This window comes from Panthera leo, chromosome A1 (assembly GCF_018350215.1).
Source record: "Panthera leo isolate Ple1 chromosome A1, P.leo_Ple1_pat1.1, whole genome shotgun sequence".
In the NCBI taxonomy this organism is placed as follows: domain Eukaryota; kingdom Metazoa; phylum Chordata; class Mammalia; order Carnivora; family Felidae; genus Panthera; species Panthera leo.
This window is the reverse complement of record NC_056679.1, coordinates 196,433,122-196,459,593: the sequence shown is the minus strand read 5'-3', so window position 1 is coordinate 196,459,593 and position 26,472 is coordinate 196,433,122. Positions and strand designations below refer to the sequence as shown.

Below are 26,472 nucleotides of genomic sequence, written 5' to 3'. Positions count from 1 at the left end.
ATATCTCTGAACCGTCTGAGCCAAAACGGCTGACACAGGTACACATAGGCACGTCCATCCAAGGACGCTGGGGCAGTGTCTGTAACCGTGAATGATCAAAGACCACCCCTGTGTCTAACAACAGGGGGCTGGGCACAGAAATTATGGTATATCTGAACAATATAGGATACTATGCGGCCATAAAATTCTATCGTGGAGAAGCCTCGAAAACATTATGCTGGGTGAAAGAAGTCAGACACAAAAAGCCTAATACTGTACGAGATTACTTACCTGAGGTACTTAGGGTAGTCAAATTCATAGAGACAGAAAGGAGAAAAGAGGTCACCAGGGGCAGGGAGTGGGGAACAGGGAGTGGTGGTTTCATGGGGACAGAGTTTCTGTTTGGGAAGATGAAAAATTCTAGAGGTGGATTGTGGTGATGTTTGCACAACACTGGGAACGTGGTTAATACCACTGACTGATCTGTACACGTAAAAGTTGTTTAAATGGTAAGTCTCCTGTCATGTATATTTTACCGCAATAGCACATTAAACATACGAAGAATGGGATTGATATGCTTATATTTTTTCAAATGAAAAAAGCATTTTAAAGGATATTATTATTCAATTGGCTGTAAATAAAATAAATCGTGTGTGCGTGTGAGTGTGTGTGTCTGTGTAAAAATACATCTCGATGCTTCTAGAAGAAAACGCGGAAGGAGTTGTGCCATGGTTCTCTCTAAATAACTGGACTGGGGTTGGGGTTAGCCTGCAGCTTTCCTTCGCTTTTTATTTTACACGATTCTCTGTGCTCGGAATTCATAGATGCTAAGCATGTACTCTTTTTGCATCAGTTTTAAAAAGCAACAAATCAAGAGCAATGCTGCGGCCACTGGGCGGAGGTGCAGATGTCGTCTGGTGTGACGGGAGCCCCAGCTGCCACCATCCTGCTGCCATCCCACCGCCTCCGTACCACCAGCAAGGAGAACATGGTCTGCCCCACGTTGAAGCCGTGCCGCCAGTTGTGGTAGGTGATCCTGCGGTAGCCCTTACTCAGCGAGTACATGAATCGCACCAGCGCCTGCGAACACACGCGCAAGAGTGAGGTCTGGAGCCCCGCCTCCTGAGGGAGTCTCCCCAGCAGTGAGGCCTGGGGTCCCACCTCCTGAGGGAGGGCCCAAGAAGTGAGGTCTGGGGCCCCGCCTCCTGAGGAAGGTCCTCCAGCAGTGAGTTCTGGGTTCCCGCCTCCTGAGGGAGGTCCTCCAGCCCCCACACTGGACAGGAGCGGGCCAGCAATAGCTGCAGTCCTGCCATGAGAGCACTTTGCAAGCTGCTAAATCCTAGGAAAATGGATGTCGTTATGAAACCAGGTAGATGTAAGTCACTCCACTTACTCCACTAGTTAACCTTCATCAATGTTTCCCACACTGTGCCCCGGGAGAGCTACTGTCCTGGGAGATGCTGTCAGGAGCTTTACCCGAGAGGAAAACAAAAGGAGTCTCTAAATCAGTAGGTCTCCAACTTGAGTGCCCATCAGAATCACCCAGAAGGCTTGTTAAAACACACAATTTCTGGTTCATTAGAACTGGGAGATAGTGTGTGTGTGCGTATGTGTGTAAGAATTTGTGCTACTGGGGCCCCTGGATGGCTCAGTACGGTTAAGCTTCCAACTTCTGCTCAGGTCACCATCTCACGGTTCGTGAGTTCAAGCCCCGTGTTGGGCTCTGTGCTGACAGCTCAGCCTGGAGCCTGCTTCGGATTCTGTGTCTCCCTCCCTCTCTCCCTCTCTGCTCCTCCCCTGCTTGTGCTCTCTCTCTCTCTCATTAATAAATAAACATTAAAAAAAAAGAGAGAGAGAGAGAATTGGCGCTGATACATTCTCAGGTGGTGCCGATGCGGTTTGGGGCAGCACTTTGAGAACCACTGTTTTAATCAAACAAATCCGGGAAATTCTGCAGGGAACACACCCCAGCCCCACCTTCACTGTCCCTCCCCCAACCACCTAGATTCCCAGCACACTGAAAGGAATCCTGCAGGGGAAGAGTTCTGTTTGAACTGGTTTGACCCGCCTTTCCCACCTTTGTTTGATTATAAGTAGCCATTGATTCACAGCCTCAGAATTCACTGCCTTACAACCCACCTCAAGAAGCAATGCCCCCAAAACACCACAGTTCAGAGGAACTGTAGGTCTCTTTTCTGATACATGACTCATCTGTGCAACATGACTAATGCTTTAAATCCTACAAGCTGAGGGCGCACTGTTTTTGAGGCTTTACAGATTGAGTTAAAGAAAAAAAAAAAGCAAGCAAGAAAAGAAAAAAGGAAATCAGAGAGGTTTATTTCGACCTTACCTCCTGAGGAATGTGAAATTTATCTACCACTTTGAGCTCATAGTACATCTGTATCCCACATTTCACTAGCTCCAGCTCTGTCAGGGGCAAGTCGCTGAAGTGGAATTTATTAATTTCATATTTCTCCGCATCTGGCAGCTCTCCTTGCTGGGTAAGGAACAGAGGCAAGTGGTCGGAGCACATGAAGCGTTCCTGGGTCTCTCCCCCACCCAGCCCCGTCCCCATCCTGCGTCTGCCGGGAGGATCAGAGCAGAGTGACAAGGGTCCTGCTTTGCAGAGACAGCCCCCCACCACGCGCATGCTCAGGGCGCACCCTGCAAGAGTCACACGCGAGGGCCAGCGCTGCCCTGCCCTGCTCACCAGGATCTCAGCGAGTTCCTCTTCCTCACATTCCCATGGCTCCTTCCCGTACACCTCTCTGGTTTTCTGCCGGGGCCCAAAATAGAGAGAGAAAAAAAAATCAGTTGCTATATCTGGGGTCTCCATATCCCTCCGCTTTCCATTTCCATTCCCTTTCCTCCAATTCATACACAAAGCATGCAACTAAACTAAATCATGCATGTAAGTCATTTGGTGCAGTGCTACTAGGCACATCGTAAGCACTAGAATTAAATGATGTGGTTGCTGATATTCTTGTCGTTATTATTACTGACTTGGAGTCAGAAGGTCTTGTTCATGGTTCTGGCTTTTCTTCTGGCTGCGTGACTCAAGGCAAATTTCTTCCTTCCCTGGGCCTGTTGCGCCATGCACGTGCCAGAGGAGGCCGGGTGGGGGTGGGGGTGGGGGTGGCGGGGGTGGGGACCTGGACCCAGTTGCTTGTTTCTGATTAACTGGTTCACTGAAGCTATGCTTGCGTAGTGCCCACATACCCATCACTTGGCTGAAGTCATGAACTGAGACAAGCGAATTGTGAGTCAATTCATCCACACTAGATGTTTTCTCCTTTGAATGTATCAGTTATTGAGATGAAATTATCAAAGATGTTGTGATAGGTTCCCAGCTTAAGAAATCACTTCTGAAAACATTGGCCTGTCTTGTTTCAACTGGTGAGGTCTATAAGCAAGGTCTTGGGAGCTTAGCTGGGCATCCTATCCAATGCCATTTGGCTAACTCAGTTTACTTCTAAGATCGTGGTCTTTTTGAGAACAAAATCCCAGTAATGATGAATCACTAATTCCCACGTATCTTTGAAAGCGCCTCATCCAATTTCCTACCCCAGGCAGGACTCTCCTCTATAGCATCCCTGGTAAATTCACATCCAGCCTCTACTTGGATGCCTCTCTTGACAGGGTGCTCACTACCTGACAAGGCAGTCCATTCATAAGAGTGGTAGAGAATTTGCTCATTATTCGGACAAAGGTTGAGTGAGACCTATTTAATGAGTGAGACCTATTTAATGTCCCCTGGGTGATTAGGGGACAAGTTACTTCCCCCTTGGGGGCCTCAGTTTCTTCATATCTACAGTGGGGATAGAAACCCTTACCCTGCCCACCTTAGTGGGCCATTGTGAGCGTCAAATAATATTATAAGTGTAAAATTGCCTCATAAACTGCAACGTGGTTAAACTATGTGAGGAGTGCCTGCTAACCTCCAACTCCTTCTGTCATACTTCTTTGCTCACCCGACTCCTCTGTGATCTGATTGGGTTTCTACATGAGTCAACCCCCTAGAGGGAGTCTCTGAGAAACTGACCATCGTCCACTGGGCTGTCAGATAGAGATTCCTCTCAGAGTAGAGGCTGTGGTTGGGCGACTCTATCTCTCCTACCAAATCAGCCCTCAGCACAGTGAAAAATGGAATTTCTAGAGCTGTGAAGCCAAGATCTGGCCCTACGACTGAGGTGATGCGTGAGGGACAGCTGTCCCCAAGCCACGCAGGGCAGCCATTTTGTGTGACTTTCTGATATGCATGGATCCATCCATCCATCCGACGTGAGGGGCCAGGGGCATCCCTGTGGAAGGCAAGCCTACCTGTCTCTGGCTTCATGGAGCTTTAGTATTGCTCTGGCCACATCTCCAGGATGCGGTGGCTGCTAGAGCAGAAACAATAGAAGAGCTTTACCCACCAGGATTGTCTGGATCTCTTCGTTGTCACACTTCACGTGGTATTTTACCATGTCCTGGAAAATGTCCTTCCTGTTTTCAAGTTTGTTCATTGACTCATAGGTGTCGGGATTTAAGACGGACCAGCCCAGGAACTGAGCCAAAGACTGCAAGGAAGGAAAAAGCAGAGTCAGAGGCAGAACACCCAGGCCTGATCCTGCCTCTGCAGTTGAGGCCAAGGCTTGAAGGTTCCATTTCCTCGGCCGTGAGGTGGGTTCGATAAGCTGGGCGCTGCCCTCCTCAAAGAGATGTTGTGAGGGTAAGAGAAAACGATGGACAAGAACGCGCTTTCTAATAAAGCACCAACACACATCAAGCACCTAATACCTTCGCACAAGGGGAACGTGTTGGGCCTGTGTGGGGGCAGGAGGTATTCTCATTTTGACTGTGATCCTAAAAACGCTGAAAGGTGAAGTTTGTTAATTCAAAGTGGTTTTAAGGGGAGTGTGGATTTCTCTGACGACACGGGCAACGCGGAAGTGAGGGCGAAGAAAGCAGACGTTGAGGCAGAGTCGGGGGAGCGGCTACAAGGGGTGAGGGTCCCCCAGCACGCTTGCAACAAGCCACCTCGGAAACCCCACAGCAAAGGCCTCCTGCAAACCATACCTCCATGAGGGTCTCATCCATCTCATCAAAGGGTTTCCCATCTTTGCGATTGTAAAACGTGGCCACCCCAACAATCTCTTCCTTCTTGTTCACAATTGGCATAGAAAGGACATTCTTGATCATCCATCCGGACTCATCCAGAGGCTCTTTCTGCAAGAGAAGCCAGAGTGGGTTACACATTTGTTGCTCGGGAGGACCTTTCATTCAGAAGTCTGGACAGAACTGGGCCTAGAAATGGCGGTCAGAGGGGCGCCCGGTGGTTCAGTCGGTTAAGCGTCGGGCTCTTGGTTTCAGCTCAGGTCACGGTCTCACGGTTTCGTGAGTTCGAGCCCCGCATCGGGCTCTGTGCTGACGGTGTGGAGCCCGCTTGGGATTCTCTGTCTCCCTCTCTCTCTGCCCCTCCCTCACTAGCGCCGTCTCTGTCTCTCTCAAAATAAATAAATAAACTTAAAGAAAAAGAAGTAGCAGTCAGAAAAGGACAAGGGAACAATAATTCGGTCTGCTCATTATCAACAACATGTGCAAAAGAGAGGAAACTAAAGATAATCAAAGGGGTTCAGATGTGTTTAAACAGGCAATGTAGTTCACGTGACTCTGGGCATCACAACTTTCAGACTTTCTGCCGCACAGGCTATTTAGGTATATTTAAAAAGTGCCTGTGCTTTCCATGTAATACGTACAAAATGAAAACTGCAAAACAGCTAGGGACTCTGCGGGTAGGTGGGCAACAAGCTTATCGAATCAGATTGTAGCTGTGTAAACAAAACCTTTGGCTCCTCTCGGTGCTTTGTTTTTCACCTGTCTATTTTGGCAACAGATTAAAGTTGTCTAGAGTGTTTCACCTGCTTCTGATTATTCGCAGATACAGTCTCTCTCTCTCTCTCTCTCTCTCTTTCTCTCAAGCCACCAAGTGCCGGAATGTGCTTAACAACGCCACAATTAAAGGTTTTGTTTGTTTGTTTAGCTCTTGACTCTTGACTCTTGACGTGACTTTCTGTTACTCTTGGCATGTCATTTTATCTCGGTGGGTCTCAGTTTCCTCATCTGTAGATGGGGACGGTAGCAAGAATATGTGCCTCGCGGAACATACGAGAAAACGGAGGTGAAATTTCTTGCTTAATCTCAAGGTGCCCTTTGTGAGTCATTTTCCATCTGTCAGAGCCTCATTTTCATCATTTATAACAAGAGGATGACTGGACGAGGTAATTTCTAGACTCTTTTTCTGCCAATTCATAAAATATCAGACATTTTATAACGTGCAAGAAACTGACCTAGAAGCTGAAAATAAAACAAGGCGAATAAGGCACAAAGGTTGTCCTCAGGTTGCTTGTAATCTAGAAGGTCAAGGGGCAACTGCACTACACGTGGGGAGTTTGTTATGATACTGGGGGAACCAGAGAAGGGAAGGAAATCAAGGAAGGCTTCCTATACTTGGAGAGTCTTCTAGTTTGAAAGTTCCAAGATTCTTTTTTTATTTTAATGTTTATTTATTTTTGAGAGAGAGAGACAGAGACAGAGACAGAGCACAAGGAGGCAAGGAGCAAAGAGAGAGAGACACACAGAACCCAAAGCAGGTTCCAGGCTCTGAGCTGTCAGCACAGAGCCCCACGCAGGGCTCGAACTCATGATCCGCAAAATCATGGCCTGAGCCGAAGTCGGACGCTTAACTGACTGAGCCACCCAGGGGCCCCAGAAAGTTCCAAGATTCTTAAGGTGGTGAGATGATGACGAGGACAATGACCACGACAACAACGAAAGTGGTGATGATTTCAGTAACGCTGGAAGTCAGCACCTGGTGAAAAAATGACTCCCGAGGGGTGCAGATTACGGCCCAAAGAGCAAGGGGCTATTGGTCAGGAAACATGAGTTCTAGGTCTGCCTCCCCCCCCCCCACCCCCCCCCACCCCCGGCTCTCTACTTAACCTTTGGGGAAGTTCTTCCTTCTGAAGGCCATGATAAGGAGACAGCTTATTATTGAAAGTGAAATGAGAAAACATTAAAATTTCTTAAGCAGAGAAGGTACTTGATGCAACCCATGTTTCCAAAACTACTCAAACTACTTTGTAGAGAATGAGTTGGAGGAAGAAGACTAGAATCTAAAGTTGAGATCAGATTTTATTTTTTCATGTGGGTACGTGCAATTAATTGAGTAGAGACCAAGTTCTGTACGGATATCATCAGGTTAGCAACACGTGACAACAGTTTGGGCTTGTCCCATGGTCACAGTCAAAACCCTAAACCAAGATGTGCAACTTTAGCTTTGGAAGGATAGTCTCACGAAGCTCTTTCAACATGCTCTTCAAGGAGTAAAAAAATAATTCATGAATTTTTCTAAGAGACATTTTTATTTTCTTCTTAGTTAGTTCCTGATTGCTAATGATTTGTTTTTCTTATATCGAGTGTGCTAACCTCAACAAATATTTACAGGAGCTGGAAATATCAAGAAAGATAAGGCCCAACCATTGGCCAAAGGAAGCTGATATTTTGCTGAGGAGAGTTAATCTGAAATCAAGGAAGGGTAATAAAAGATAAGGAAGGGAAATATAGTAGGAGAGAACTCCCCGGCATGGTTTTCCAGGCCATGTGTCATCTGGCCTTAGTCTACTTCTCTAGAATCTCCTCTTGGCACTTTCTTTTTTTTTTTTTTTTTTTTTTTTTTTAATTTTTTTTTTTAACATTTATTTATTTTTGAGACAGAGAGAGACAGAGCATGAACGGGGGAGGGGCAGAGAGAGAGGGAGACACAGAATCGGAAGCAGGCTCCAGGCTCTGAGCCATCAGCCCAGAGCCTGACGCGGGGCTCGAACTCACGGACCGCGAGATCGTGACCTGAGCCGAAGTCGGACACTCAACCGACTGAGCCACCCAGGCACCCCCTCTTGGCACTTTCTGATCTGCCTCTGACTCAAATCCATTGGTCTACTGTAGGTCCTTCCAACAAGCCCTCTCCCTCCTGCAGTCTTCTCCCCTTTCTTTGCTGCCCAAACATAATTTCTCAATTATTATTCCTTGATTAATTCCAGATTAAGTCAGGTCTCCAGAGAGATCCCTTCCTCTGTCCCTCTGTCCTGTGACCAGCACTCCATGGCCTTTCTCCCCATATAATCATGAGCCCTCTTGAGATAATGACCATGTCTGCCTGGTCCACTATGGCAGCCAGTGTAGCACTGTGTCAATTCCTGGCACAGAGGGTGCCCTTCATAAACATTCGTAGAAAAGACGGGCAAAATCAAATGGAGTGTTAAACAACGTTCCGTGAAAAGCCCAAGGAGACAGAAATGAAACAGAAGAAACAGAATAAAACTCCATGGGAGTTTCATAGCGTTTGAGGTTGTATTGAAGGGCAGAGAGGATTTGGGCAGGACACGATAGTTGGGGGGTAGGGGAACACCATAAACAAAGGTCCTGAGGCCAGAAAGCAAAGGGTGTGAACATTAAAACCAAACGGGACCTTGGAATTTACCAAACTAGCTCTCTCCCCACTTCCATGGGCACATGACTTTTTTCCATCCACATTTTCACTTTATCGAGACTGCCTCCCAATAAATAGACGGATTTTAATGTATTCTACTCCTCTTGGGGGGAAAAACATCATATGACTAAGAGATCAAACAAAAAATGACTTGCCTGGAATTCGAAAAAGTCCTCCGCAGGCGCATTCATGATGTTGCAAATCTAAAAGCCACGAGGAGGAATAATAGAGCTGTGATTAGTCGCGATAGCAATACCTAGTGAAGCCCTGCTTTCAGAAATGCTATGTCCTTGCCCAAGGCGTTCACATTCTTTTCATTAGGTACACATGTTCAAGATGGCTTTGAATGATTAACTGAGGTTATTGGACAGAAAAGCTACCTGGACCAACATTAGTTCTTGCCATTTGCTTCCTCAGTCATTTCTAAGCTTTGAAAGAAATTAAGGCTACAATTTGTCATTGTTAACAGCTGCAGAGTAGCTCATTTGCTTGTCCCCCTTTTGCTGAATGTTTGGGTGGTATCCCGTTTTTGTTACTATTAATATAAGTAATGCTACTCTAAGCATCTTTCAGTCCGTTACATTTGGGTTTGGTATTGTTTGTTTTGTTAAGGAAAGAGTTTTTTTCTGGGGTCATAAACCCCAAAGTAGAATGAGAAATAAAAGTGTTGTAGCTCTGGTTTTATATTGCCACATTCGTCTCCTGAAAATTGAACTAGTTAACCCTACCATATGGATGGGACGTACCTCACCCCTCCAGAGCCCTGCCCTTGGGGCAACTGTGTACAGTTGCATGGTGTGCACACTGCACAAAAGCCCACCACTGAAGGGCTGCCTGGGAGTTAAACTCCAGCTTGTTCTTGACTTGCAGAGAGACGCCCCTAGTCTTTCTCTTTGCACCCACTGAGAAGGCATGCGTTTTCCAAGTTCTCAAAAAGGCACCCAAAGGATTTGAAGTGACCCTGCCTGTCCCATTGGCCATGACCATCATGTGGTCTCAGAGGGTGAGCTGTCTGTCTCTGCTCCTGTTCAAGAGCTGCTTACCTATTGCCGCATCCCTCTGGCCTCTCTTTGGACCATTTCCATCAGTTGCCATTGTTCTCCCCTGACCCCTGACCTCTCTGAGGGCTCCTTCCCTCAGCCATGAGCTTGCTTGAGTCTCTCCCATCCTTGAACGTGAAATCTCTCTTCACCCAAACACGGTCCCAGTAGCAACCCACCCAGGCTTTTTTCTCTTCTTTTCTTTTGTGATTCTCTACCTGCTTATCATCCATCCACCCCTCCGCAGACCCCATGCCAGCTTCCACCTCTGCCTCACCACCAAACCCGCTCTCATCAGGGCCGCCAGTGACCTAATTGCCAAACTCGATAGGGTTTTCAGTTCTTATCTCACTAGATCGCTTTTGCTGCTTGGCCGTCTCTCTCCTTGTTGAATCGCTTTACTTCCTCGGTTTCCATGACACCTACTCCCGTCTGGGTCTCCAGATACCTCCGAACCCTCCTTCTAGCCTTCACATGCTCCTCTTTAGTCTTTAAATGCTGGCACCCAACAGCATCCCGCCCCAGGTCCCTCTCACTCTCCCTGGTGACTTCATCCACACACATGGTTTCCAGAACCATCTGGTCCTGATGTCTTTCAAGTCCCCTGTCTCCAACTCTCCTCCCTCTCCACAGCTTCAGAGTCATCTCTTCAGCTGCCCACTGGACATTTGCTGCCTAAAAACGTCTCCGTGTCATCTTGTCTGAAACTGACCTTATCACCTCGCATCCAACCCTCTGGTCAGCACTGCTTATCCAGTCCAGAAGCCTGAGATTAGCCCTGACCCTTCTCTCTCTCTCCCTCTCTGCCCATGATCACGAAGTCCTGCCAACTTTACCCTCCTGATATTAGATCTGGGCCCTGGTCTCCCTCTCTTCATCTTGTCTCTGTCAGACCTGCGTGCGTATTGAATGAGCAAATTTATTTACTGCGCGGCTCGTAGGCCCTCACTGGCTGTTGCTGCTAACGAGAGCACTCCTCGCTGCCTGTGCCTTTCTTGAGATGCCCGTCTTCTCTTGCTTGTAAGGATGTGCTTTTTGCTCTGCCTCTTAATATCTTCAGATCTCTCTTCCATGGAGCTCTCAGAGTTATCTTTTTAAAATGGAAATTGACCGTGTCAATCTCTTGCTTAAAAACTCAGTGCCTATAGGTTGAAGTCCCATCCCGTGACCTGGCATCCAAGGCCACTGCTGTCTGGCGCTTCTTTCCCTCACGAGGCTCATCTGTTGAAGCCTTCCTATCTCAAACCTAATACTCCAGCCACACTCAACTGCATACACCTTGCTGTTCAAACCTCCAGGCCCGTGTTTGCTCACGTCGCTGCCTCCACCTGAATCCCCTTTCCTGCTCTTATCTGCCTAAGACCTATTTATTTTAAAACTCAACTCAGACCGACACTCTAGGAAGAAAAGGCTGGTTTAGACGCCCCCTACCCTGTGCTTCTGGTATATCTCTATTGTGCCCTTATCACACTGGAGTAGAAGAATCTGTTTAAAATATCTCCCCAGTTGATTACGAGCTTCAGAACAGAAACTGTATCTGGTGCATCTGTCTTTCCATCCCCAGAGCCAATTGCAGTGCCTGGTACATTGAAAATGTTCAACAAGTAAACTTCTCGCTACAGGAGCAGCGTTGTGTAGCGTGTGCCTGGGGAAGGCTAAAGAGGGGTGACCGGGCTCAAATATGGGGTGATGTGCACCAAGGGTCAAGCGAACTGAGGAATGAGACTCAGGCTTTTAGAGACTCACTTCCCGCCGTGTTTCCTACTCTCTCGATCTGAAATCCTTTTACACTTCCAATGATTCAAGACCCTCCCCCTTCAAAGGTGCATTACTTACCAGGCCATTCTGGGCAACATAAGTGGGGAGACCGCTTACTAAAGCCCAATGATCAGGAGGTGGGTTCCTGTAAAGGCCAAAGACAACTGGTAACTTTTGATATAGGGACAGTTGGACTAAACCCTTGAATCTGGGTCTTGTCCCCCCTCTACTCTCTTGGGGGGTCCCAGTCCCTGCTTACATTCACTACGCCTCAATGACCCCCAAATCTTATCTAAGCATCTTACTATTCAAATTTAGACATGGAAAAAAGCCTGATGAATACAACATTTTATAAGTGCATGCTGAGTTTGACGATCCAAGAAAAAGGACAAGATTCATTCAGCATATTGTTATTGACTGCTGAGCAAAAAGAAGCCCATCGTTTCCATTAATACTTATACAGAGAGAGGTAGCTTAATACCATCGAGAGAGAGAGAGAGAGAGAGAGAGAGAGAGAGAGAGAGAGAGAGAGAGAGGAAACACATCTATGGTGAACTCCTACCATGTACCAAGCACTAAGCTGGGTGCTTTACATATTGATTTATCCCTCACAATAATATTACTATTTTTGATATTATTATCTTTTTAAAAACTTTTTTTAACATTTATTCATTTTTGAGAGACAGAGTGTAAGCAGGGGTGGGGCAGAGAGAGAGGGAGACACAGGATCTGAAGCAGGTTCCAGGCTCCAAGCTGTCAGCACAGAGCCCAACGTGGGGTCAAACTCAAGAACCGTGAGATCACGACCTGAGGGGAAGTCGGATGCTCAACCGACCGAGCCACCCAGGGGCCCCAGTATTATTATCTTTTATTTATTGTAAGATTATGCTTGTTTGTTGTGAGAAAAAAATACAAACATGGAGAAACACATTAAAATCTTCATGAATCATTCTGAAGTGAACATCCATAAAACCACACCCAGGTCAAGAACAACCTTGTCAGCACCTTGGAAGTCCCTGACCTGTCCCTGCCAATGGCAGCCCTCTCCCTGACTCCAAAGGTAACCATTGTTCTGACATGATTAGTTACACTCTTGCTTTTCTGTAGAGTTTTACTACCTAAGTATGCTTTCTAGTAACCTCTAGTTTAATTCTGCCTGTTTTTCAGTTTCATGTGGCTGGAATCCTACGGGGTCTATTATTTCATTTGGTCTCTTTTTCATGTCGCTGTAATCCATTTGTTTTACTGACTACAGTTTTTTTCTTGTAAAACGATAGCACCAAGTATCCATTCAATGACGGATGGCACTTTCCCTCCGCTTAGGGTTAATGTGAACAATGATGTATGAACAGTCTGATGTATATCTGCTCTCGGTTCTGTATGTTGTGTACCTAGGAGATAGAAATACTGAGTTATAAGATGTGCATGTCTTCAAGTTTGCTAGATAAAGCCAAACTTTTCAGAAGTGGTTGTTTCTAGTACAACAGAGTATACTCTAGAGGATACAGCAGTTTATTAGACTTTTCCTTTCTTCCATGTCTCTGTTGATACTTAGTATTTTCAAACATTAAAAAAAAATTCTCTTTGCAGGGTGAGGGTGGGGGGCGGCTGGGGGGCTCAGTTGGTTGAGTGCCCAACTCTTGGTTTCAGCTCAGGTCATGATATCATGGTTCGTGAGATAGAGCCCCGCGTTGGGATCTGCGCTGACAGTGTGGAGCCTGCTTGGGATTCTCTCTCTTCCTCTGTCTCTGCCCCTCCCCTGCTCACACACACACATGCTCTCTCTCCCTTTCTCTCAAAATAAATAAATAAAACTTAAAAAAAATTTGTTTTAATTCTCTTTAGAAAGCCAAGAAAGTTCTCTATGGAGATAATTATATCATGTTTCTCTTAAGGTAGCCACCTGTATTGATGGATGTTTCGAATGTTAAAAACCAACCCTGCCTTCCTGGGTTAAACCCAATTGGGTCATGATATAGAATCCCTTGTAGTTATTATTTGCTTAAAATTTTAAAAAGTAATTATTTTTTTATCGAAGTGTAGCCAACACACAAGATTCCATTAGTTTCAGGCATACAGCAGAGTGGTTTGACAACTTTATACGTTATACCCCACTTACCACAAGTGTATCATCTGTCTACAGCACTATTGCAATACCATTAACTATATTCCCCATGCTGTACCTTTTATCCCTGTGGCTTATTCATTCCTTGGTTGCTAAAATTCGTTTAGGATATTTGCATCTATGTCCACAAGTGAGCTTAATCTGAATATTCCTTTTTTACATAGCCCTTGCTGGGTTTTGTTGTCAAGCTTATATCACCCACTTCTTTTTCTATTCTTCTGGATGATTTGCATGAGGATTGCATTATTTCTTCCTTAAATATTTTGTAGAACTCACCCCTGAAGGCATCTGAGCCTGGAGTGTCTTTGTGGGAAGGTTTTGATTTATTTTACTGCTCTAAGACTATTATGGCTTTCTATTTCTTCTTGATTTGCATTTAGTAGGTTTTCCTTTTCCAGGGATTTGCCTGTCTCATCTAAATTTAAAGTATTTTTTTAATTAATTTTTTTCAACGTTTTTTATTTTTATTTTTGGGACAGAGAGAGACAGAGCATGAACGGGGGAGGGGCAGAGAGAGAGGGAGACACAGAATCGGAAACAGGCTCCAGGCTCCGAGCCATCAGCCCAGAGCCTGACGCGGGGCTCGAACTCACAGACCGCGAGATCGTGACCTGGCTGAAGTCGGACGCTTAACCGACTGCGCCACCCAGGCGCCCCAAAATTTAAAGTATTTTTGGCAAATTATCCTCTTGTCTTTTTAATGTTTGTGTTACTGTGGTTATTCTCAGTTTAATTTCTGACACAACTCATTTGATGTTCTCTCTATTTTTCTTGTTCAGTCTTGCCAGAAATTTGTCAGTCACATGAATCTGTTCAAGGAACCAACTTTTGGCATTTGTTCATTATTTATCTTTTTATATTTTATTAATTTCTGGGCTTATCTTTATTCTTTGGGTTTGTTGTTAATTTCTTGAGATGTTTTGATAGACGGCTTCTGTCTGCCCCTCCAGCCCCCTCTCAAACCTGCTCCTCCTGTGCCACCTCTGGACTACATAGGGCCTTTGGCCTTCTAGCTTCTAGTTGAGTTTGGCCCAGTGGGGAGACCTGACCAAAGACTAGAGGAAGATAGAACAGTGAGGTCAGATTATTTATTTCCCTGGGCCCCCACTGGCAAGGTTGCTTTGGGCTTGCTCTGTTCCTTGACTAAAGGGCAATGCTTCTCTCAAGGTGGTCTGTTCTACAGGACCCCTTCTTTGTCCAAGTTCTAGAAAACTCTTTATGGGGCCAGGAGTGCTTGTAAAAACATCACTACTAGTACATTCTCTTGTGGTTTTCTTCATTGCACCCGCACCCCTGTAATTGCCCCTTTGTAAATAAGCCCTCCTTGGAATTATCCTAATTTGAACGTGACACCTACTATTTGTTGGGACGCTGACCTATACAGGTGGCTACATAATTCATTACTTTTTCAGCTTTTGTTCTTTTCTAACATGTATACTTAAAGCTGTAAATTTTCCTTTAAGCATGATTTCATTGCATCACATAGGTTTTGGTGTGTAGCGTCTTTGTTGTTTTTCAGTTCAGAAGTTATACTAATTTCCACTGATTTATTCTTTTACCCATGAGTTATTTGCAAGTGATTCCTTCTTTTCAGAAGGGTATTTCTAGCTTCCCTAGTTGCATATGAAGATTATTCTAATTAGCTTTTTGTTATTGGATTCTAGAATATCTTTATTGTGACCAGGGGACATTCCATATATTATTTCAATCTTTTGAAATACATGAAGTTTACTTTGTGGCCCATTATATCACCAGTTATTGTAAATGTCACATGTATGCTTGAAAAGAATAAGTATCCTATAATTTGGGGGATGGGGTGCCATGTTTGTTCTCTCTCTCTCTCTCTCTCTATCTATAGATAGATAGATAGATAGATAGATAGATAGATAGACAGATCCATTAGATTAAGTTTAATTATGTTATTTGAATATTCTATATCTGTTTTAGTCTGATCCTCCTATCAATTAGCAAACATGGATTTGTCTATACATTCTTATATTTCTGTCAGCTTTGCTTTTTTTTTTTTTTTGAGGCTGTGTTATTAAGTGTATACAAATTAAGAATTATAATATCTTCCTGTAATAACCAGATGAATTAACCCCTTTATCATTAAGAAGTGACTACCTATATCTCTACTTATGCTCTTTGTCATAATGTCTAATTTTACCTGATATTAATAGAGTTATATCAGCTTTTTCTATTAGCATTTGCATGGTATATATTTTTTTCATTCTTTTACTGTCAACCTCTCAGTATTCTTATCTTTTAGGTAGATCTCTTATAAACAGGATATATAGTATTTCTTCATATCTAGAAAGCCAAACGTTCCTTGACAGACCATTTCTTACATGGAAACTGAGAAAGGTAAAATGCTGCCACTTAATCTGAAACATAATGCAGTTTGAACTTGTAATTATTACTTTATTAATATCAACAGACCTCTTTTAGAATTCATTAATTTATTTATTTTTAGTGTTTATTTATTTTTGAGAGAAAGAGAGAGAGAGAGAAAAGACAAGATACTAACTCTTAAACATCCCTTTGGAAGTGGCCCCCTTCACTTCTTTTCACATTTCATTGTTGTGATAGACAGCTTCTGTCTGCCCCTCCAGCCCCCTCTCAAACCTGCTCCTCCTGTGCCACCTCTGGACTACACAGGGCCTTTGGCCTTCTAGCTTCTAGTTGAGTAGGGGGAGGGGCAGAGAGCGAGGGGGACAGAGGATCTGAAGTGGGCTCTGGGCTGACAGTAGACAGCCCGATGTGGGGCTCGAACTCATGAACTGTGAGATCATGACCTGAGACAAAGTTGGATGCTTAACTGACTGAGCCACCCAGGCGCCCCTCTTTTAGAATTTAGAAACAGATTTTTATATTCCACACCTTTTCTTATCTTTTTGTGCCATTCAAAACAACTTTTTGTTTCAGTGCTGTGTTATAGTATATACTCTCTTTTAGTTACTTTATATGGCAATTAAATTCAATATGGGTAAAACCAACAGTGCACATAACTCAGCTGAAGTCCCAGCAATATGAATGGTCATGGCCAAGTTCATGCATAGACAGTCAATAACAACTACATCATGACTGCCATCCGGCTGATAGCAATTATACAGTGTCATTGATTCTGTTTCAGAAATGTCAAAAAGTAGAAAACTATACATCTTGGAACCAATGAAATATAGATTTCTCTCTTATCCAGGTTGGCAATCTTTGTCATTCAACTGGGACATTTAACTGACTCATATTTAAAGTAATTATTGGTATATTTTGATTTAAATATTATCTTAATGTGAACTTTTTACTTTTTTTCCACCTGTTCTATGTTCTTTCTAAACCTTACTTTGTCTTCTTTTGGTTTGATTAGCCATTCACTTACTATTCAGTTTTCCCCTCTCTTAGTTTAGATGGCACATACTTTGGTAGTCAGGATATTTGCAAGTATTCTGGCTCTCACTCCTGGGCACACAAGAGGGTTGCATTCTCTGTCTGCTTGAAGTTAGGTGCAGCCATACGCTAGCTTTGGCCAATGAAATGTGAAAAGAAGTGAAGGGGGCCACTTCCAAAGGGATGTTTAAGAGTTAGTATCTGTTTTGTCCTGTTCCAGCTTCCTTCTGGCAAGTTAGTCAACCTCCCAAGGTTCAAAATGGTGGCTGCTCTATCAGCTGTGGTCCCTGCCCGACTACAATCCATGCATGATACTCCACCAACCAACCTCACACCCACCAACCTCAATTTACATGTAGTGGGATGATAAACAAATTTTTACTGTTTATACAACTAAGGTCTTAAGGTTTTGTTACCATAACATAGCCTGGCCTATCTTGATACAAAAATTGTTATCAGAAACAGGGTGCTGCCATAACAAAGAGCCTAAAATATGTGACTTAGCTTAGGTACTGGGTGGAAGGTAGCAAAGTGAATGTTTTCAAAAGCTAGAAGGATATGATGCTTGATGAACACTGGTACAACACGGGGGGAAGACTATGACCTGTGGTAACTTATAACACAGATAATGAGTTTAATAAACTTATACCTCTAGAAAAGGAGTCAGAATACAGAGTGGTTGAAGAGTATGCATTTGAGGGGCACCTGGGTGGCTCAGTCAGTTAAGCATCCAACTCTTGGTTTCGGCTCGGGTCATGATCTCATGGTCTCATGAATTCAAGCCATGTGTGGGACTCCACGCTGACAGTTCTTTCACAGTGCGGAACCTGCTTGGGGTTCTCTGACTCCTTCTCTCTCTGCCATTTATGCTATCTCTGCCTCTCTCAAAATAAATAAATAAACTTAAAAAAAAAGAGTACGCATTTGATAAGGTTGAGACAACAACAGCAAAAGAAAGGGATAAGCTTAGGAAACAATCAGTTTTTACGCAAACAGGAATGAGCAGAGAAAACCCAGAAACTCAAGACCTTGAAGCAGTGTCTCATCCCCAACCAGTCAAAGGTAAACCCAAGAACTGGGTTATCTGAGTGACAGGATTATTATAATTCAACCTAGCGACCAGGATGGACTCCATTGTGACCTTTTGCACCCACTTGTTTAAGGGTTAAGGTGATCTACGGTAAATCCCACAGGGTCTGATTTTGACCGAAGATGTCTGCCATTCAGTGAGAAAGTGAGCCGGTTTCAAGACAGAACTGTGGGTCGTGCCTCTTAGCACACAGAGAGGACTCAAATGGATAACAAGGCAGCTAAGTTTTGGTAGTGAACTACTGACCAAAAAAGTACAAGCTTTTACCTTTTTAAGGTTCTTGACTGTTAGAATCTTAAAACGGCCTTTGAGTCCTTACCACTTACAGGGAGGTGGAGGCATTGCCCTCTGGGAGTTCTTTCCTTCTCATTATCCATTATCCTCCAAGGCCAGGCAAGAGAGGACAATAGAGAATAAACTTTCCTTGGGGACTGAGTTGCTTTCCTTACCAGCTTCTTGCCTTTGCCTCACCCTCCTGTATGGGCCCCAGATGTGCCTCCACAGAAAACCACTGGAAATCTCTGATCAGATCCCACGGTCGCATTCTGTAGATGGAGAACTGACGCCTGGGACTGGAACTACCAGAAGCTGATTCAAAATCCAGCCTTTTTTCCCAACCTGTGTGGTCTTTCCACTCTTCCACACCGTCTCCTTACTGTTCTACCTGTCTCTAACCAAGTGCGTGGCCTTCTTGGGTTTGCTTTAGTGTTGGTCTTGGAATGAGTATCTATAGATATTGATAATGTGCCTACAATTCTATATGTTTTGAAGAAACTTACGGGATTACTTTGATGTCTTCTTTGCCATGCAGGATGTAGTCAATGACCTTGTAAAAGTTGATTTCCTAGGCAAAAGAGATAAAGAAATATATAACTTGACAGCCAGAGACAAAACTTCAGCTTGAGTGTGTCCATGAGACAAGGCTTGTTTTCAACCATATGCCCTGTGGTTTTCTAGAAACACCAGCCTGGCCCTCTAAGGGCGTAGCCCAGCTGCCCCTGAGCTCACTGTCCTCAGCTGACTCATGATTCAGCATGCTTAACCTTGGAACCAGTTCAGGGTGGCCAGGCAGGGGCTGGGATCTGGGAAAGAGGGATAGGAAGCGGTTCCAAAGGGAGCTGGGGGTTAAGTACAAGGACAAAGAGTGAAAGACTGCTTTCTGGAGTCCAGGGAGAGAAGGAGGTGGGAAGGAGACTCCTGTCTCAACTCAGCCATCCCTGCAGGGCTCAGCTCCACAGTCACGGCCCCCTTTTCTCCTTCACACCCATCACTCAGCTGCTCTCTTTGCTGTGTCAGCTCTTCCAGACCTGTCTTCCCAATCTTGCTTCGTGCCCCCCAACTCACTTTCCACCTCTTCCATCCCTCACACCTCCTTGCACCATGAGAACTCCCATTCTCTAAAGTAGGTGTGTTCAGTCACATGACTTCCTAACATGTAATGGGATATTGGCACATGGCTCCTTTCCCTTAGCTCTCCAGGGAAAATTCCATCACCTTATTAGATCCTCTCAACACCCACCTGTGATGAGCAGGTTAGAAACCATTCTACAAATGGGAAAACTGAGACCCAGAGAGAGGAAGGGACTTACTTATAGTAGACAGTGAGCCAGGACCAGAAGCTAAGCCTTGACTCCTATGCTCAGGACCCTTTCTGTGATGCCACTTAACCTTATGTTAACCTAAAACAGTGTTTTACTCTCTGCATCACTCTTACCCAGGGCAGGGCTATTCACAGTATAGCCCCTGGACTGGGACTGTCTGCAAACTATTTGGTACCCTTCCATGCTGAGATAAAAACAGAAATTGAGAGTGTTTAGAAACTTTTATGGCAGTTTGACTGAGTGAAGTTAGGGCTGTTGACACGAATGAAAAGGGGGAGGGGATTTACATTTTATATGTCTTAAAAAAATTTTTTTCTAGTTATACATTATCACATTTTGAAAAGTATCAATCCAAAATGGGTTGGAAATTAAAACAACAACAATAGTAACAACAAGTGTTCCTTGCCTGCAGTGCCTGCTCTAGAGATTTCAATGGAGACACCTAAGCCCTATCTTGGTCTCCTGACTCAGAACCTCCACAAAGAGAAATTCCTGATCCAGTCAAGGGTGTCTGAATGTCCATTTGGTTGACAGGTGATCTTGATCTTCTTCAGGCTCCAGAGGGAGAGGCTCTGCTCATGCCGATCAGCGGCTCCCAAAAAGAGCCACGTTCTGGTCTTGGGTCTACTGTGTGCTCTCTTGGGGGCTCAGTTTCCCCAGCTGGAAAACTGACGGTGTGTGCTTCTTCCATTTGCCCTGATGGAAGCAGAGCTGGGCACCCGGAGATCCTGCATCTGTCTTTGTTCTCTCTCATGGCCTTTCCTGTACCTCTCCCCCATTACTCCCTGGCCACGGCAACCACTGTGGAAGTGGAGAGGGTCTAAAGACATTCAGACCATTTTAAAACTGACACTAGATGATCGCCAAAGTTCTTCCCAACTGTGCTTCTAAGATTGTTGTTGGGTGGGTAGCCATATCCCTCGTAGATTACAGTGCACGTCTTCTTTGAACCAGCAATTCCACGTGTGGGAATGAATCCTACAGTTACACTTCTAAATGGGGGTCAAAACATCGTTTGCCCCATCCGGGGGCCTCAGCCAGACTGCTTTCCAAAGTCTGGACACAACATAATGTCATCATCAGGAGACTGGCTAACCAAATTGAGTGCCTGCCTCCAGCAGATATGTCGCCTGTCTCCAGAACAGTGTAGCTGTATCTGTGCTGACAGGGGAAGATCCCAAGCTGAGAAACGAAGGCACAAAACAGAATCATCCCATTTGTTGAGGATGGTGCTGGTGGTAGAATTCGAGGAGTATCTGGGTGTCCGTAGACATTCCTGGAAGGACAGACTGCTCACACTGGCCAGCTCGGGGGAGGCTAGATTTCTGTGGCATATCCTTTTGTAATGTGTGAGCTTTTCATCAGCTCATGTGTTACTTTTTTTTTTTTTTTTTAAGTTTACTTATGTATTTTGAGAGATTGAGTAAGAGCAGGGAGGGGGCAGAGACAGAGGGAGAGAGACAGAATCCCAAGCAGGCTTCATGCTGTCAGTGGAGAGCTGATGCGGGGCTTGAACTCGTGAACCATGAGATCATGACCTGAGCTGAAATCAAGTCAGAGACTGAACCGACTGAGCCGCCCAGGCGCCCCTCATGTATTACTTTTTCAATAAGTGCAAACAAATTGTGCTAAGGATATTTTTTAAAGTGAAGTTGTACCCTGGAGGCAGTTCCTGAAAGCAAAGATGGCCGCCTTATCTACTGAGACTTTGGTGTAGCTAAATGTCCCCCTGTGAGGAAAAGGAAGTCAACTTCTATGACCTTCTCAACCTTCCTCAGGTCTTTGTTTGAAGCCATCTGTTCTCGGGTGTGGGCTGCTTCCTGCTCACAGAGGCAAGCTGTGGGCTCCCTGGGCCGCCCAGGCTGTCCTATCCATGGATCTCCACAAGGCTCCTTCAGAAAGGGTAGAAATGGACTTTTTTTCTAAAGCCCACGGAAGAATCAATTTGCTTTCACAGAAAGCAACAAAAAGATCAGTGTGCTTTAGGTAAATAGAGCTGTTTTCACGCACTGGAGCTCAGCTGAGTTGCCTTCAAGCAACATATTCATGTTAAGAATTCACCAGCCGTTGGAAAGTCAAAACTGAGCCGTCAATGAGCTCTTTTGTTACCTACCACCTGAGCAGCGAAGGCTTTAACACAAGGGTCTTTGAGAGAGCCACAAATACAGCCATAGCAAAATTATCCTCCGTGGAAATATACCAGTTTTTAAATGAGTGCTATTTTTTTTTGTTTTTTTCCGTGAAGTCTAACTAGCCTGTATATGTTTTTAATAACGAAAACACACACATGTACAACATTTTACTTTTAAAAGGAGATGAAGTGAGGTGTAGCTGCTGTTGGCGATCTTTAGACCCGTGACTTGGGGAGGCTAATTGGTCAAAGTCCAGACAACAGTTGTATTTCTCAGGTGAATGTGGCAGAGAAAGTGTGAGGGCGTTACGAGGTGAGAGGGAATGCTAAAAAGCATGGCTGTAATGAGTTACCAGGAAGAAAAGCACCCTGAGTTTGAATTCAGGCAAATGAAGTGACCCTTCCTGACTTCAATCTCTTCAACCATGAAATGGGGATAATGATACTTCCTTTATAAACTTGTTGAGAAGAGTAAATAACATACTCCAGGTAAAGTACCCTGCAGATAATAAGATTCAACACAGGTAGCCATGATGATTGGATGCCTAGTGTATGTCAGTGTTTGATTTGCTTTAGCCACCATGGTCCTGCCGGCCATTTGGATTATCCAGGCATTACAGATGAGGAAGGTGAGGCTTAGAGAGGTTGCCCAAGGCCACGCAACTATCTGGTGGAACAGGGGTCTGAACTCAGGCTTGTTCTTTCCAAGCCCAATCTTTCTAGAAGATTTACTTTGGGCCAGTCTTATCATGTTGTTTCTGTGCCCCAGTTCAGGCCTATGTGTGTCCCCTCACTAGCTGTGTCCTAGACCTGGAACTGACTATGGAGATGAGTTTAGTGACAGTACCTCATAGATGGGAAAATCGAGGACCCACAGGATTTTTTGACCGAGTTCACCCTACAGGTTACCAACCAACCAAAACCGTAGTTCTTTGCCTTCTGACCTTTTCCATCACAACCTAATACCTTGTACTCTTACAAGGACTGAGCCCCTGCTACCTGAGATGTAGGAGGGTTTTGGGAAAGGAAAGTCTTAGCCATAAGTGTGCTGGTCACTTCAGTGAAACCAAAACTTCTTGAATTGATCAAGAAGTTGATCAAGTGACTGAAGAATTGACGGAAGTTGGTGGTGTCTGAAAGCTAGGGTGATCACTATTCCAGTTCCTCCACTTCTAAATTTCCAGAAGATACAAATCCAGCTCAGGTGACTTGGAGATAAAGCTCAGGGGTGACATGTCAACCGTGCCAACACGAAGAGCTGAGCTTAAAAAGAAAACGGTCCCCGAGTTATTTTCTGACAGCAGCACATGATGTAATGCTTGAAGACTCAGTCTTCCCAAATGAAATCATGCCATTGTGTGGGTGGAAGAGGAGTTTGACACAGAACAACAGCAGGTTGAAAGGTTATTTTGGATGAAGCAGGGCAGATGATGTAGATGTCCAGGGGGCACTCTTTTCTGGTGTGTTCGGGAAGCTCATAGGCAAGGGTGTTAATTTCAAATTCCTGGAGTTTGAATGAAAACTAAATAAAGTCTATCATTCACACACGTGCACACACACACACACACACACACACGTGGGTGCGTGCGTACACGCACATTTTAATTTGGGGTAGGATTAGTGTTGGCTGGGTGGGATCAGGCCTCCTAACAGAAACTGATACACCATTTCAGACAGGCTAAAAGATCCTGTGGGACGAGCATGAGACTAAAACTCAATTCAGGGCCTGACTCTGCTGCTTACTTATCCCATGTGGCCTCAGCTAAGGTCATCCTGTCCTTCTATAGGTTCTGCAGGCTGTGTGAGTGACAAATCTGGTTGCCCTGCCTCATCTCGTCCTCCCCACATACATCATATCAGCTTCTCTCTGTTTATGCCAAATTATGGAAAGAGCCCAAATGTCCATCAACAGGTGAATGGATAAAGAAGATGTGGTATATATATATATACATATATATATGTGTGTGTGTGTGTGTGTGTGTGTGTGTGTGTGTGTGTATTTACATACAATGGAATATTACTCGGTGATCAACAAGAATGAAATCTTGCCATTTGCAACAACGTGGATGGAACTAGAGTGTATTATGCTAAGCAACATAAGTCAGAGAAAGGCAAATACCATATGACTTTACTCACATGTGGAATTTAAGAAACAAAACAAATGAACATAGGGGAAGGGAAGCAAAAATAAGATAAAAAGAGAGAGGAAGACAAACCATAAGAGACTCTTAAGTACCGAGAACAAGCAGGGTTGCTGGGGGGTGTTGGGTGGAGGGATGGGCCAAATGGGTGATGAGAATTAAGGAGGACACTTGTTGGGATGAGCACAGGGTGCTATATGTAAGTGAGGAATTATTTAATTCTACTCCTGAAACCATCATTACACTATATGTTAACGAACTTGGATTTAAGTTAAATTTTTTTTAAAAAGTCAAAAAAAAAAAAAAAAGAAAGAAAGCAATGATATGCAAGCAGAGCTCACAAACTCAAGTGCCTGGAGAGGCCTGATAGAAACATAAATGAGTGCGGACTGGGGAGCAGGGGTACACCAGGGGAATGGCGAGGACTTTGGCAAACTAGAGAGCTCTGGCCATGTTCCAAGGAGACAGCTGCCCCTCAGCTCCCATCAGACTTACCCTGTGAGGGGGACCTGGCTGGCTCAGTGGCAGACCATGCAATTCTTGATCTCAGGGTTGTGAGTTCAAGCCCCATGTTGGGTATATAGATTACTTAAAAATAAAATCTCAAAAAATAAAATTTACCCATGTGGGACTGTGGGTCCAGTTTTGGCTAATCTTCCACTTTTTTAAAAGAAGCTGAGAATCTATGTATTTATGGGAAATATCTTGATTTTTTTTAGATGTTAAACTATCAAAACTTTTTAAGTAAGAAGAAAAATTTTAAATGTACGCAGCCAAACAGGTTTATCTATTGGATGGAAATGACCTGCCAGCTACCAATTTGTATAATCTCAATTAGATATTAAGGTTATTTCCAGCTCAAATTGTCTTCAAGTCTAAACTTTTGCTAGGTGAATATTTAAGCAAGTTGCTCGATCTTTCTGGAGCTCTTTCCTTATCTGTGGAATGAGAATATTAATTCTTCCTTAGCCAATCCCACCAGGTTACTATGGAACTCCAGCAAGATATTAAAAATACCTTGCAAGTTACAAGATGTGGTGGCAATTATGAACAATTATCATAACTTCAAGGGGAAACGACCCAACCCAGAGAAGATAGATATCTAAGTGATAAAGAAATGTCAGCAGGTTCTACAGTGCCTTAAATTTGCATTTCATTAAATGTTAGATCATACTAAACAGTCCAGAGAGAGACTTACCCTTCCATCCGGAGTCCTGGGACCAGAATAGGGTGGAGCCTCACCCATCAGGACTGGCCACACGTCAAAAAATTCCTAGGGATGAGAAAGACAATAATTACACGTCTTGAAAATAGGTCAAGGAAAGGAGATTGAGAAAAGAGGACCCACCTCTGTGAGTCATCTATCGTTGAAGTTCAGAAGGTGGGAAGAGCTCACTGAAACCTAAGCTTGGAAGGGGTGCAAAATTCATTAGCGTTAGGGGATGTCAGTCATGTCTGTGCTTCAAGATATTGATGAACTAGGGTTGTCTAATCATTAAGCAAAAAATAGGAGCTGAGTTGGAACACCCTTATACTCCCCATGTTGTGGGAGTGGGACATGAGAGGGAAACTGGGGTCTCCAGGTCTATGAAATTGATCTTAAAGACATGCTAAGCATGTGACTGAAGGTTTAGCTAAAACAATGTCCTCTGCAGCCTCATTTATAGTAATGAAAAGTTAGGAAACAACCTAAGTGTCTAATAAGAGGGGACTTATTAAATGAATCATGGAACATCTATTAACAATAATGCTACAAATGTATGTGTGTGTGTGTGTGTGTGTGTGTGTGTGTGTGTACACATACATATACATATATATACACGCATATATATATACATATACATATATATATTTATGTTGATTAAAAAAGTGTCCTTGCTGCACTGATGAGTGAAATATGTGAGGGGACAAAAAATAGAGATCATATAACCCCAATGTTTAACTAAACATAGAAAATGCCCTCAAAGGATTCACAACAAAACACTAACAACTGGTTTTCTCTGGGTGATTGTAGTGAGACTGTATTTAGCAATTTTTCTGTCATAAAATGTGTTGCTTTTGGAATCAGGAAAAAAAATTTTTTTTCCCAAAAAATAATGGTGCCATTAATACACAAAGAGACCCATATCAGGGATCCGTCAAGAAAGGACCCATAAGACAACCGGCAAAGATACAGTCAAGGAAGAGAGAAATGACCAGCTAAGGCACTGCATGGGCACACAGCCTCAGAAGAAGAAACTAACTGGGACACCGCGCGAGTTCTTCTCTGCCACTTGTCTACTGGCTTTCCTGAGGCACAGGGAGCCACACAGCTTGGGCTGGGGCTGAGCCAGGGCCTCGCAGAGGAGGCCTCCATGCTTCATTGCCCTCTCTGTTCATTCATCTATTGCCATCTAGGGACAGTGATCCATTAGCACTAGGTCATCGTGGGTAGGATGCTAAGCCCTTCTGCTCTTGGCTCTTTCTTGTTTGAACTTGGTGGTTTATCATGCAGAGGACAAGCAGAAGAGAGTCCACATGAAATTCAAACTCCGTGTCCTCAAGCTTCTGCCCAGTTGGGCTCTTTGTCTAGACTACACACCAGGAAGACATTCAATTCTGGGTGAAAATACAATAGGGAGTCTACCTGAGCCCCATAACGTGTTTGCTGCCAGATACACAGAGATGAATAAGACAGAGTTCATGCCCTGGGG

The 26,472-nt window shown here is 44.3% G+C and overlaps 1 protein-coding gene across 1 annotated transcript in view; it reads right to left on the bottom strand.

Annotated features, from left to right (window-relative positions):
* PDE6A (phosphodiesterase 6A) overlaps positions 1 to 26,472 on the bottom strand; it is a 62,638-nt gene that overhangs the window by 22,561 nt on the left and 13,605 nt on the right. Inside the window, exons 5-13 of the mRNA XM_042949437.1 lie at positions 24,978 to 25,052; positions 18,686 to 18,750; positions 11,386 to 11,452; positions 8,665 to 8,712; positions 5,038 to 5,187; positions 4,395 to 4,538; positions 2,690 to 2,755; positions 2,330 to 2,476; positions 952 to 1,059 (exon numbers count right to left, since the gene is read on the bottom strand). Coding sequence (XP_042805371.1) covers positions 952 to 1,059; positions 2,330 to 2,476; positions 2,690 to 2,755; positions 4,395 to 4,538; positions 5,038 to 5,187; positions 8,665 to 8,712; positions 11,386 to 11,452; positions 18,686 to 18,750; positions 24,978 to 25,052 — 870 coding nt within the window. The remainder of the gene's footprint in view (positions 1 to 951; positions 1,060 to 2,329; positions 2,477 to 2,689; positions 2,756 to 4,394; positions 4,539 to 5,037; positions 5,188 to 8,664; positions 8,713 to 11,385; positions 11,453 to 18,685; positions 18,751 to 24,977; positions 25,053 to 26,472) is intronic.